Here is a 14,261-nt window from a genome sequence, read left to right on the forward strand (position 1 = left end):
AAAAAATCCTCTTTTAAAAAACATCCAAGAATTACTGTCAAATTCAAGTAACACTGAAAAATATTTACAATAATTAATCTTTTTTTACAATAGATTTCTGTATTATTTTTACTCCAAGTCTGTTCAAATCAGTTGTGGCAGAGTCTGTAAACAAACAGTCTGACTCTGATCACTCCCTTTTTTGAAATGTGACACTATGATTCCTTTTTATAAGAAAGATACCATGGAATATCCAATATTTTTTCTATAAGTTCTAGAATTTACGGTGAGAATCAAAAAATAGATGTAACCAATTTACCTTGGAAAACTTTGAGTACATAAGGAAACATACTACATCTTAATCGGCCTAAAGAATTCCACTTTTATTTGTTAATTAGCAAAAATCGAATAAACTGGAACAATCCTATTAATTACATTTTGCAGTTTTTTCTTCCACTTTTAGTTTGCTGGGCTGCAATTTGAGAAAATTGTAGACTAAATTGACACAGTCATCCGTGTACTATCTGTCCTTCCTTAATTTCGAGACCTGAGTTAGATACACGAAAGTGAAGACCGGATATAGAAAGCATAGGGGCAGGAGGCCCTGATTAACTATACTGTATATGAACTTCCGATGCAAACCGGAAGCCACGTTATTTCAATTCAAAACTTTTCCCCTGAACGGAGTTAGTTATATGACTGGCATGACCTGCTAATGGAAAAGTATAATATATTGTACAGGGGCAAGACATTATAGTACTAAATTGAGGTGGAGAGAATATATTTTAAATGAAATAAATTAAAAATTACAGCCTGGCATTGTGATGATGTCACGATAAATGTTATTTGCAGTTAGATTATGATCTCTGTTTTATTTTTACTTTACCGGCTGTTTTGTATACTGTACCTAACAAGGGAAAGTATGGGAATTGTGTCAAATTTGACCCTCCCAGGATTTTGCAAATCACGGTTTGAGACTCCCTGAATAAAAAAAAATCAAAATAATTAGCAACGAGTTGCGTAACTTTCCCGACTATTATGAGATCTCTTTTTAATTATTAATCATAATAAATAAAATTAAATGTGGCGCCATCTATTATGAGATTTTGTTATAAAAACGAGATATTTTTAATTATTATAAAATAGCAAAGGAATTAATTTTGAGGGTAGGGAAGAGATTTATAAAGATGCTAACAAGTAAAATCATTAAGCCCAACACCACGCGAGATATGATACGTGACCACCCTCTATCTCCTCGACCTTTTATTATCAAAATTTAATAGCGTCCATTCCACTTATACACAAGCTACCGTGCCAACCTTTGTTTCTTAATCTTTACCCCATCCTGAAATATTAAAGGAAATAGACGCCAATGCATGCACGCACGCATACATACATATCCACGGAAATTTTTTGCTGTTTTCTTATTTTAGATTCGGGAGGTCAAAACGCGAAGATCTGCAAAAAATCGGAGGATAAAATTTGACACGATTCCAATACTTTTCCTTGTGTATACATAACAGACGGGAAAGTTACGCAACTCTCGTTGCTGGATTTTTTTTTCATTGTTTTTCTATTGACTGATTTAAGAACGAATTATATTATAGATATATAACATAATTTGTTCTTATATCAATAGTAAATAGTCACAAATAACTCGTAACCAACAGAAAAGCAGTGAAAAAGTTAGTGAAATTAGTAAAAAATAAATAAAATGATTTTCAAAGAAAAACATCCGAGATGTAAAAAATATTGCGCCAAGTAAAAATTAAGGCACCCGAAACGAAAGTCAAATTTTTTCTTGGGAGTTTTTCTTTGATGAAGACAAGTTTGGCACTTCGAAGCGTTAATTTAACATAAGCTTGCTTTTTTTTTTTTTTTTATTGTCTCTTCGCTTCGTATTCTTGCTTTAGTAACATGGTGAAGCTTTCGAGAACCAATTTCAAATTACGCCAATGCGACTTCAAATAAAAATTAAATGGTAGAATTCGATTAATCTTAATTTGCTGCATCTTATGTTTAGAAGTTAATTACGGAATCTATAATTAACTTCTAAACATTATAATTTAAACTGCCTTAATATATATATATGTATGTATATATTTAAACTCTTTTTGCCCTGGAGGTACTAAGAGGGCCTCTTTATGCAAGCCCATTAAGAGAGGAAAGGGGGGTGGCCAGATGGTGAGGGATGGGGTCTGACATAACTAAATGAACCACCCCCAAAAAATTTCTGGGGATTTTTCGATCCGTCAGTATTCGATCCCGGGTCATCCGTAGTGGTAGGCTGCCACTGTGACCTCTCGACTTTCCGCCTTTCGGATAAATCTTTCTTTAGTTTGTTACAAAGTAAAAATCACACAATACCATTTTTTATTAATATAATGCATGTTACATTTTATAATACAACTGTTCATACTCATGTGTGACAGTTTTCTATAAATTTATTAGTTTGCCCATGTAACAATTTTGGAATTTTGGCTCCCTGGAGAAGTGCCCTTCTGCTCACCGTCCTAATTGTTTATAGGATTTAATAACTAATTGAGAACAATATTCATAATATATTTTAAACAATAATTTATGATCATTATCTAATTTTTTGCAATATATAAATTAATTTTTGTTTGTTTGTGTAAATGCATCTCCTTGCTTTTTTAAAATATATACTGTATATGTATTAGTTTGGAATTTTTACAGAATTTCAAAGAATAATAAAAATATGCCACGTAATTATTACTTTACGATTCTTGCATAAATTTAATTCTTCAATATTGCAGATTTAACATGATAAGCAAACTTTTAAAAATCCATTCAGTAATATTGCGTAAAAAGGTTATACGCGTTGTCTGTGACGATGATAAGATATACACAAATAAATCAAAATAAGAGTAACTTCGAAATCAATCATTTGATTAGATAAAAAAACTACAATGTTTATAAACACCTGTTGTTTAAAGAACGAGTTAAATCGTATATATGAATTGTTATACGTGTATTGCGAGCAACATGAGAACTAGGGTTTCTTTCCCGGGATTCTCGCCGTTTATTTCCTACGAGAAAAATCCCGGGAAATTTAATTTTCCCGGGAAATCTCGCATTTCAATAATAATTTACCATGTCGGTTTCTTTCTATTATTTATTATACGAAAAGTTGCATCTTGAAGATTCACCTAAGAGAGAAATTTTGAGGTTTCTTGCTGCATATTATTACCTATGTTTTACAAGTCTCTACTTGTTAGTTCGTGTAATATCTATGTATTGTGTTTGCGCATCATTGAACAGCGGAGACTTGCTGAAAGTAAATATCACTCATCGCACTTTAGTTTATTTTTTATTTTATCTTTAGAAATAAAATAGTATTTTTCTTCGTAATCATTAAAACTCCCAATGAAACGCTTTATTTTACTTTCATCTTATAATGTAGGAGAACATAAATTAATTGAGCCTAACGTGTCCGTATGGGTGAGATTGGCCCTACACTTTTAGTTACTTACTAGAAAATAAATTAAATTATTCAAATTTATAATATTCCTGTATGATTTTTTTTATTCATATAAAATTCTATTTTACTATCTCATCCCGGAATTTCCCGGGATCCCGGGAAAAGAAATTATTTTTCCCGTAATCCCGCTGGAGGCAAATTTCCCGGGAAATGAGAAACCCTAATGAGAACAACAGGCCAGATGTCCGAGGTTGTTAACGTTTCTGCCTGTCGATCCGGCAGATCCAGGATCAACCAACCAAGCAACCATCATCTAAGGAATTTTTATCAGCGATCTATTTAGGGTATGTGGGGCCCTCTCGTCGTTCGCCATCCGATCGGCTCCATTGTGGGCCTGGCCGAACACGTAATGGGCTTGCTTAAAGAAGTCCTCTTAGTGCCCACAGGGCAGAAAGAGTTTTAAAAAACGTCGCCGGCCGGATGGCCGAGCGTTCAAGGAATTAGGATATCATTCTCAGAAATATTCATGGGGATATGTTGAGGCTCGTTCTTTGCTATTGCCCTACAGTGGATGTGATCCACTGCAAGAACACTTGGTGGGCACGAAAAAAGACCTTTTGCCAAACCCACGGGTCCAGTTATCCGCGAGTTAGAAAAGAAAAAAAATAAATAATATTTTCATGCAAGGTATAATTTTTATATAATATTTTATTTATTGCTTATAAAAAGTTTAACTTACAAAAATACTTTAAAGCCATAAACTGCTTAAAATATTATTTTAAAAAATAATAATGGCTGCGGCGTAGTACAGTAGCCTCGCAATGCGGCTGGATACGATCCAATCACGTAGAGCATTGCATCATCCGCGAGACTGCCGAGAAAGAGGAAGTTAGCTGCGTGGCATAGATTAGATAGGACGCGAAATCTTGCGAGGAAGATAAAATGGAAGAAGATAAGAATAAAATAAATTCGGTGGGAGATACGGATGTCGAATTAAACGAAGAAGAAGCAGTTAAGGAACAATTGACTCCGAATGATACTCCGAAGGTAAAATACGTTAACAAAGATTTCCCGGATAAAAATGGCGACGCCAAGATCGACATCGAGAATATCCATTTGAATGTCGGAATGGGAAAGGAAGAATTAATGAAATATGCGAACGAACCCGCCTGGGTCCGTGCAAGAATGATTCTTTTTATCCTCTTCTGGGTTTGCTGGTTAGGTATGTTAATTGGGGCCATCGTCATCATCGTCTTGGCTCCCAGATGCGCTCCTCCACCTCAACTAGAATGGTGGCAGAAATCCGTTTTCTATCACGTCTACGTTCCTTCGTTTAAAGATGGAGACGGCGATGGAATGGGAGATCTCAAGGGTAACTACTTAATTTCTATATGCAGTCTAAATCAATATATATGTATATAATGTGTGTATTATGTTTATACATAATATGGGGCAAAATTTGTAATCTGATACATAATTTGGAGCAAAAAATTAGTTGCATTATGTATAAGATTACAGGTTTTTTATATATCAGTGGGATGATTGTTTTAAAATGGTGCATAATTAATTATTGGGATTCAAATTACAACTAAATTATCAAATTTTTATGTTTGATCTACTGTTACATTTATTATAAAATTAGAGCACTGTGTGTAAAAGATTTATATGTAATCTTGTAGTTTAGCAATCTCTACTAGTATTACATCATCTTAGTTTCAAAGTCCTCTCCTTAGTCTTTCTCTGAAGTTGATGACCTTTCCGTTCAGGTTACATTTTTTCCTTGAATGTTCTACTTGTTTCTTACTTATCGGCAAATACCAATTGCAAGTAGTAGTCCTTGGGAACAACCAAAGGGGGGAAGAAATTTGATATTACAGGGTTGACACCAAAATTGGTGATTCTTTATTCAAAAATTCTTAAGCCGTTTTCAGCCTAATTTGATGATTAATTTTTTAGTTCCTAACATTTTTTTGTGAAAGCCTAATTGATTATATTGTTTTCAGTTGTAATTTTAAATTGAAAAAGATAGGCTTGCAAATGTTTAATGTTGGTGTGTGCGAGTGATATTTTGATGAGGAGATGCAGCGTCAATGTGACATGCCGTCTTCGTGTCAAAATATTACTTGCAAGCACCCAGCATTTAATATAAAAAAAACTTAAATTTATTGTTAGTTTTTTTGTAGTAATTCTGGTTGCAAGTGATAAAGTTAGATTTCCTTTGAATTCTGTGACTACTACTACTAATTGATCAATTTATTTTAGTTAGACTTCTGATGGTGTTTGGTATTTTCACTTTTGTATGATTGATTAAAATTTGTTGGTTTTAAATTATAACAAAAGATTATCTGGAAAGAGCAATAACAATGCTTGTGTTTAAAATTGCTCTTTTTAGAAAATTTTAAACGCAAAAAATAAGGAAAGATACTACTAGAATTTAATTATATTTAAGGGATAAACTTTTCTCTTAAATATAATTATTAATTTATTAAGAATTGATATCCTTTAAAGTAATATGATAAATATATTTTTGTTTTGAAGGATGTTGTTTTATAGTGATTTAAACTTATAACTTTTTTAAAAGTTATTACACTAAACTGATGGCAAGTTATCATTGATGTTGCTAAACTCACATGGACATGTAATGGTTGTTCACTCTGATGTCCAGTGATGCTCATCTGTCATGGAAAGCAGACCGTCGTCAATGATTTTGGGTGACCCGAATCTGATCTCATTAATTTGGATTCGGTTGATTGATTAATTATCGATATAAAAATAGATTTTGAAGAGGAAGTGATACTTCCTGTTATTACATGATGTAGAAACCAGTATTGAAGAGTTGAATGTTTTGGGGTGGAGTCGGAGTAGGTACAATTCTTCTGACTGGTGACTCTCTGACCTTGAATTTTACTGTTGGTGAAATGTGAAAAAAAACTTTTGATTAGTATTGAAAGAAGTTTCTTAGAAAACATGCTTTGATGAATATCTTTTTTGATATCTAAATTTATCTATAAGGGCCATTTTACACCAAAATTTTATGCATATTGCATGCAATGTGCTTGATATTTTCAGAAAATAGCTTTTTATTAATCTAAATCAGTGTTTCTCAACGGGGACGATATCGCCACCATGTGGGCGTTTTTCCATGTTGAGGGGGTGATTAGTAACAATTTATATTTTGGGAGCAAAAAACAATTTTCTGGGCAATATAGTAAAACATTATATTAAGAATAATTAGATATTTTATTCGTTATATCATACAATAATTAAACAAATAACATTATACTAGTGACTAGTCGAACTCAGTGCAGTACAAACTTGGCGTTAGCCTTGTCCCTCGGCATCGGAATTTTGTAGCGAAGGGGGCGATACTACGTAATGGTTTTATTGAAGGGGGCACTGATTCGTTAGAGGTTGAGAAACACTGATCTAAATGAAGATACTTGCATCCACCATTTGTAGGAAATAAACTATTTCTGTAGTAAACAGAGTGGAAGAAACTATTTTGTCTGCCAATTTATTGTAACTCGTGAATCGTTATTTTTTGCATTTTGTTGTATATAATTTTTTTTTTCCAAAAAGACTACATTTAAATCAATTTTTGATCTTTAACTAATAAAAGGGGAACTCGTTTGTCTGATTAAGTTGTATGGTTTTTTTTATGTACTCAAGTGTTTTCCAAGGTATATTTATTACATCCATTTTTTGATTCTCATCATAAATTTTAGTACAACTTTTTTATAGAGAAATTTTAGATAAAAATATTCAAATATCTAGTGGTATCTTTCTTATGAAACAAATCTTAGTGTGACATTTTAGAAAAGGGAAATGTCAGCATGCATATTTTAAATTTGCCAGAGTCGGTCTATTTGTTTATGAACTCTACCACACTAGCAGAAACAGGATTCATTTGGTTTATCCTATTATAGAAAGTTGACAAAATAAAAGCTAGTTTCATGTGTTACATAAAGAAATGAGGAATCGTAATGCACAATTTTGTTAACTACTTTTGGATGTTCAAAGTAGCATTTTATTTTTTTGGTTAACTTCAAAGATTCTTTATAAAGGAGTAAAATGAATGAGAGAAATTATGTCAGCTAAAAATGTCAACCTCTTACATAGAGGTAAGTAAAAAGCATGTTCTTTGTTTTCAAAGATTTATTATTGCATAAAAATAAATCTGACTTAATAGAGTCTTGAGAAGCTGTACTACTTGGTGAGAAATTCATGCTGTTGGAACTGAGGTGATGTATCAGCTGTAGCAGTTACAACTGTTGACTGCCAGCCTGAAGAATGTGTGAATTGTTTCATGCAACAGTTTTGATGACAAGGCCCATCATCAAAACTGTTGAACGGCAAAGATAGTGGCTTTTGTGTGAACGGACAGCAGTGAGATGATCATTTGAGTTATTAAATATATATGTACAGCTGTCGACACGTGATTAATCTATCACTGAAATGTTGAAAATATATCAATCTAAGATATGCTAAGCAAGCAATCTAAGATATGCTTGCTTAGCATATCTTAGATTGGCGGAGCTAATCCATGTGGAGAACGCACAGTTGGACATCAGCGTGCACACCCTAAGGACTGAGAATGCATGTTAATCTTATTGTTGATAACTGATTTAGATATGTTTATCACGTTTATAGAATTAAGTTCATTTTGATTTGTTATGTAACCTGATGTTTTATCTGTTTTCAATAAGATTTAGCTGTAAGAATGTTTTTTTTTTTAATTGTTTTTAAAATGAGTTGGGTTTTGTTTTTTTTTTGTTTGTTTCAAATGCAAAATGCTTTTAATTTGAATTAATCTTTAATTAGTATAATGTAGGAATTATTACATAAACATAGATATGTAAGATCATACATTAAATATGTTGTAAAATTATTTACATAAATTGTTTTTTATTTTTACATTCTTAAATTATGTTAAACAAATATTTTTGTTTGTTTTATAATTTATTGATTTGTTCTATTAATGATATGTATAAAAAATTTTCAGGTTTAACATCGAAATTGGACTATTTTGACAAACTTGATGTTGATTCTTTACTTTTAAGTCCAATATATCAGTCTCCTATGAAAGATAATGGATATGATATAAGTAATTACACAGATATAGAACCAAAATTTGGAACTATGGAAGATTTTGAAATGCTGATGTCTAAATTAAAAAAGAAAGGTATTTCTTTTAATTAAAACTTAAATATTTAATTACTGTTATAAATTGTTGCTAAACTATAAATAGAAAAAAAAATTAATTTTAAATGCTTTATTACATTTCTAATACATTATTGTGCTTATACATGTATGTTTGTTGTTTTACATTTTTTTATATACATATGTATAAAGTAAATTTTTTTATGCATTTTAGATATATATAATAACATGTAAGTTTGGTGTTCTTTAATTTTCATTTAAAACTGACACTAGCAATTTACAACTAATTGATTGTTTTTACATTTTTTTAGAAAATTATATTGAAATTTTAGGTTATATAGATTAAATCCACACACTATCAGAAAATTAACAACATTCAGAGTCTAAAAATTAGAATACAATTAGGTCATAAATGATAGATTTTTTTCTGTCACTTTTGTTTCTATTTATTGGTTCACACAACTATCTAATTACATTTATTGACTGATTGCCATACTTTCTCTTTGTTATATGTAAGAGGAAAAGTATGGTGATGGGACAAAAAATGGACCCCAAGATTTTTACATTTTTGGCTCAGGACACTTTGAAACATTGAGAAAGGCAAAAATAATTTGGAGGTGTTTTTTTCCTGTATGTATAGATATTAGTGTGTGTGTGGAGGTGGACAAGATTCTGCTCACCCTGTTTTAAGCTTAATAACTCCTGTGTCTTTTGTCAACAATTTATAAAATTTTTCAGGGAGGTTTGTTTATTAGGTGAATTAATGCTATTAAATTTTGGTGATTAAAGATTGAGGGAATGATAAAGGGGATCATGTTTATCTCCAATAGGGTTGAACATAATGACAATTTTACTCATTATTAGCATTTACAATTTTTTTTATTAAACCCATTCCTACCCTCAAAATTAAGTTTTTTGCTGTTTATAATAGTTAGAAATATAAAAAGTTTTTAAATAATTAAATGTTGTACACACTTTTCTCAATTGTGTATTACAAGGTACAGTACATTCTTTAAAAATAGTGAAAGATGATAGAGCTTTTATAGAAAGCTTAATAGTGACCTTCTCCAGAACTGTATTATACCAAAAAAAGTGATATGTACAGAAAAATTGATCATTTATAATTAAAACCACATTAAAACAAAAACATGTTAACTGAAAGCATGTTAATTAAGGATTTGATTTAATGTGTTTTCTGTAACTGTTTGATAGAATGTATTTTTAGTGTGGTCATCCAATTTTTCTTGCGCACAGAAATTGATCACTACATTCAGCTAAAGATTGATTGATTTTAGATGAGGGATTGAAAAATGTATTGTCTATTTCTTTGCATTAATTATTTACTAATAATGAAGTACTAAATTTCTGTTAAAGATTCTTCATAAATAGAATTTTTTGAACTGATTATCACAGATTAAGTTCACCATTCAAAAGCTTTTTTTTTTTTTACTTAAATATGGAGTATGCAGTTAATTATTATTGTTTTGAATTTGTTTTCTGTAGTATGAGTCCTAAAACCTGATGTTTTAAAAACTTCTGAAGATTTGAGTAGGGATGCTGAGAATCAGTTTTTTGAACAAAAAGGCAATATGCAGAAAAAGTTTGGGAACACTAACTCAGATCATTATTGGATAGATAGATAGTTTTGAATTTAGAGTTTATTATAAAAGATCAGATCCTACAAACTCTTGCAATACCTTGTATGATTTGATTTTTATAACATGTGGCAATATTTTAATAAGCAATGTTAGATTTTGAAAATTTCAAATTAAGGATGATATAATAAAAGCTTTACCAACCTTTTTAAGAATTTTGGTTAAATTGGGAATAACTTTATCCAAGTATTTCAACAGTTAACCTTGTAAAATGTTGCCAGAATGTTTTTAAAATTAGAACTTTTTAAAATAGAACTATTTGTTTTAAGTGAAATTTTCCAATATTTGAAATTTTAAAATTATTTTAATATTTATATTCATTGAAAAACTTCCTATTTTTAAGAAATTTAGTTTCTTAAAAATAGGAAGTTTTTCAAAAGCAAATGCAAAATATTGATAAAATATATTTCCTAGTAAATCTAAAATTTACTAGGAAATATATTTTATCAATATTTTTCATGTGCTTTTCTGTAATTTGCCTTTAAGAAAATGATAGATTATAATTTTTGAAAAGTTCTTGTTTGTTACAAATTTTAAGTAAAATCTATAACTTTTGTTTGTTTAAATAGTGTTTTTTTTTTTTGATTTTAACATTTCTTGATTATGCACACTAAAACTAGCTCATCTGATTGAGATGATGTTACTTTACAAATTATTCAAGCATAATTTAACTTAAATTTTCTTTTTAATGTAAAAAGTCACACATTAAATTAATTTTTTATTTGAAGCAAACTAAATTTTTAATGTATCTTAAATATTGGAATTTTGGCATAATTTTTTTTTTCAAATTTAAGATGTTGGTTATCATTAAAATCATGTTTTTCATGCATAGTATTATATATAGTGTTTCATTTCTATTACAGATTGTTTAAATTCAACTATATTAAACAATATTTTTTATGAATTTTAGATATGAAAGTCATTATGGATTTTATACCAAATCATTCAAGTGATCAACATCCATGGTTTAAGGAAAGTGTTAAAGGAAATTCTGTATATAAAGATTATTATATTTGGGCTGGTAACAGAACTAGTGGTCCACCTAATAATTGGGTAAATAAATGATTTAAAAATTATTTATGAAGTATTAGCTAGCAATAATTTATTTATTATATCTGTAGCTTAGTGTTTTTGGTGGTTCAGCTTGGACTTTCAACGAGGAACGAGGTCAATATTATTTTCATCAGTTTTCAGAACATCAGCCAGATTTAAATCTTCGTAATCCCTTAGTTAAAGCAGAACTAGAGGCAAGTTTTTAATAACTAAAAAAAACAAATTGAAGATGAAAATATAAAACCAAACTTTTTCATTTTTATAGCAAGTATTGAAATTTTGGTTAGACAAAGGAATAGATGGTTTCAGGATTGATGCTATACCTCATCTTTTTGAAAGTGAAGAACTGCTGGATGAACCAGTTAATGAAAATGCCACAGTTTCAAAAGTAATATATGAAAATTAATCTTTTTAATTGTTAATTACTTATGTAATACACAATATCATTATTAACTTCTTAATAGTAATTTATTTACTCATAAATTGAATATGAAATTTATTCTTTAGGACAAATATGACTATTTGGACCATATTTATACAAAAAGTCAGCCTGAGATATTTACTATCCTTGCAGAATGGAGGGAAATCTTGGATAATTACACACACAGTACAGGAAGTAAAAAGTAATAAAGATTCAATTTATGTATTATATAATTTTAATTTTAAAGAAACCAAAGATTAAGTTCAATTTTCTTTGTGTTAGAATATTGATGACTGAAGCTTATGATACACTTAATAACACGCTATTGTATTATGGAAAAGAAGATGCGCCTTTATCAAATATTCCTTTCAACTTTAAATTGTTAGAATTGACTAAAGAGTCAACAGCTAAAGATTTACTTGAGCATCTTGAGTATTGGACTTCATCTTTGCCAGATTGGGCATGGCCAAATTGGGTGGTAAATATATTTTATATTAACTTTAAAATAATGTATATTACTAGATTTAAATTGATTAATTTTGTGTAGCTTGGAAATCACGATGTTGACCGTTTGGCAAGTAGAGTAGGAGAGGAAGTTTTAGATGGAATCTTCATGGCAACATTACTAAATCGTGGGACACCAATAATTTATTATGGAGATGAATTGGGAATGTTAAATGCCAGAATATTGCCCACAGAAGTGAAGGATGTTGCAAATCCAGTATGTTTTGAAAACTTACATCTGTAAAATTGTTTAAATATTTTTGTCATTTAACTTTTTTTAAATTTAGGATAAGCCACGTGATGTTTGTCGCACACCCATGCAGTGGAATAATAGCACCTCAGCTGGTTTTAGTAATTCCACAAATCTTTGGCTACCAATACAAGACGATTTTGAAACAGTTAATGTAGAGGTATTGCTTGCAAAGATGTTAAAAATTGTTTTTTAAGCTAAATGTTTTTAATCTAATGAGATATTTTGTATATAATGTAAAACACGTTACTTTTTTTTTTCAGAATGAATTACAAACTTCTCGATCTCATCTTAATGTCTTCCGTGAATTAGTAAAACTGCGATCTCAGCCTGCGATTAGGTTTGGTAAAGTGTACTATCTGTCAGAAAAACCAAATATGTTCTGTATGTTAAGAATAAGGAAAGGATCGCCTGGCTATTTAATAGTAATCAATATGGGAAATAATTCTTCCACTATAGATTTTACTAATAGTCACGAAAATCTACCAGATTCTGCAAATGTCGAAGTTAGGAGTAAAAATCTGACTGGACGTTTGGCAGAATCTGGTCATTCGAAGATAAAACTAAAAGATGTGACGTTAGGATCAAAGGAATCAGTTGTTCTGTCATTTGTACCCAAATTTGATAATTGATTCCGAGATTCCTCTGCACGTATTTCTCAACTTTTTATTTTAATTTCGTAAACATTTTATTTTCTTTTTAAATTTTATTTTAATAAAAGATGATTTAGAAGCATTGAATAATGTTTTCAATTCATTATCATAACATGTAAATGTTTTAATTTTCAATTCCAAGTATCAATAGTATAGATAATTTACTCGTGACTAATAATCTGAGTTTTGCTGTTTCCCACACCTTGTTGGTATATTGTGCCAAATCAAAGAGGACGAATTGGTAATTATTTTGGCAATTGGCAGATACCAAATGTATGGAGTCTGCTTTAGTTATTCCCAAACTAATTACATTTTAATTCAAAACATTTAATTCTTTTAAAATATTATTTATTGGTATTGCTTTAATATTAGAGATATTAATTTATTCTTGCTCATCTGCTGGTCAATAATAACAAATAATTGTGGGCTTTGTGTAATAGTTACATTTCCAAATGCTTCAGGATGTACTTATTAAGACGTAGTTATATGATGATGAAAAATAATTCTATTTTATCTTTAAACTATTGAGCCCAAAAGTGAACTAGTTCGTTATTTTGCATAACGATCATGATCTGGAAATGGATAACTGGTGGGTGAGCTGATGGAATTGGCATAATATCTAATTTTTAAACTACATTCGTTTTGCGACAGGTCAAACTTAACGTAAGAGATGTAAAGTTTAATGTAGACGAAGAGAAGAAAATTTGATACTCCATTACTCAAAAAGACTTTCAATTAAAAATGGTTTATTTCATTCACTGCACAAGTGTTTTGAGTGATGGAATACGAAAACACATACAATACAGTAACTTATCTGTTAGGAGGTTGTAAAATAGACTGATTATTGATTTCCCCTTAACAGTACAGAAAAATAATTACTCGATATAAAATTCTAATAAACCAATTGTAATTACTGTACGGTTTAGAAATAGTACTGTATTTCATTGATAGCAATAGTAAAATAATAATCTGGGAAGGTCTCAGCTTTCCTGGCACTCAAGCAGGAAATTAAGGAAACCATTAGGAAGTCCGATAATTTAAATAAGCCCAAGAGGAGTAATTTTATTGAATTGTAAGTTCCTTTAAAAAAATTGTTTTAAACCTTAACTCTAAAGTTAAAACTGTGGGGCACCATCTGTTAAAC

The 14,261-nt window shown here is 30.1% G+C and overlaps 1 protein-coding gene across 1 annotated transcript; it reads left to right on the forward strand.

Moving 5' to 3' along the window:
• The first annotated feature begins 4,264 nt into the window (after positions 1-4,264).
• LOC111634004 (maltase A2-like) lies at positions 4,265-13,204 on the forward strand. Its single transcript, XM_023378674.1, has 10 exons — positions 4,265-4,793; positions 8,424-8,603; positions 11,147-11,289; positions 11,358-11,483; positions 11,555-11,677; positions 11,797-11,912; positions 11,993-12,188; positions 12,258-12,431; positions 12,502-12,624; positions 12,728-13,204. The coding sequence occupies exons 1-10, from the start codon at positions 4,364-4,366 to the stop codon at positions 13,094-13,096; spliced, it is 1,980 nt and encodes a 659-aa protein (XP_023234442.1). The 5' UTR covers positions 4,265-4,363; the 3' UTR covers positions 13,097-13,204.
• The last annotated feature ends 1,057 nt before the right edge of the window (positions 13,205-14,261 follow it).

Source organism: Centruroides sculpturatus, unplaced genomic scaffold (genome assembly GCF_000671375.1).
Source record: "Centruroides sculpturatus isolate CEXI.00-Female unplaced genomic scaffold, Cexi_2.0 scaffold736, whole genome shotgun sequence".
Lineage (NCBI taxonomy): Eukaryota > Metazoa > Arthropoda > Arachnida > Scorpiones > Buthidae > Centruroides > Centruroides sculpturatus.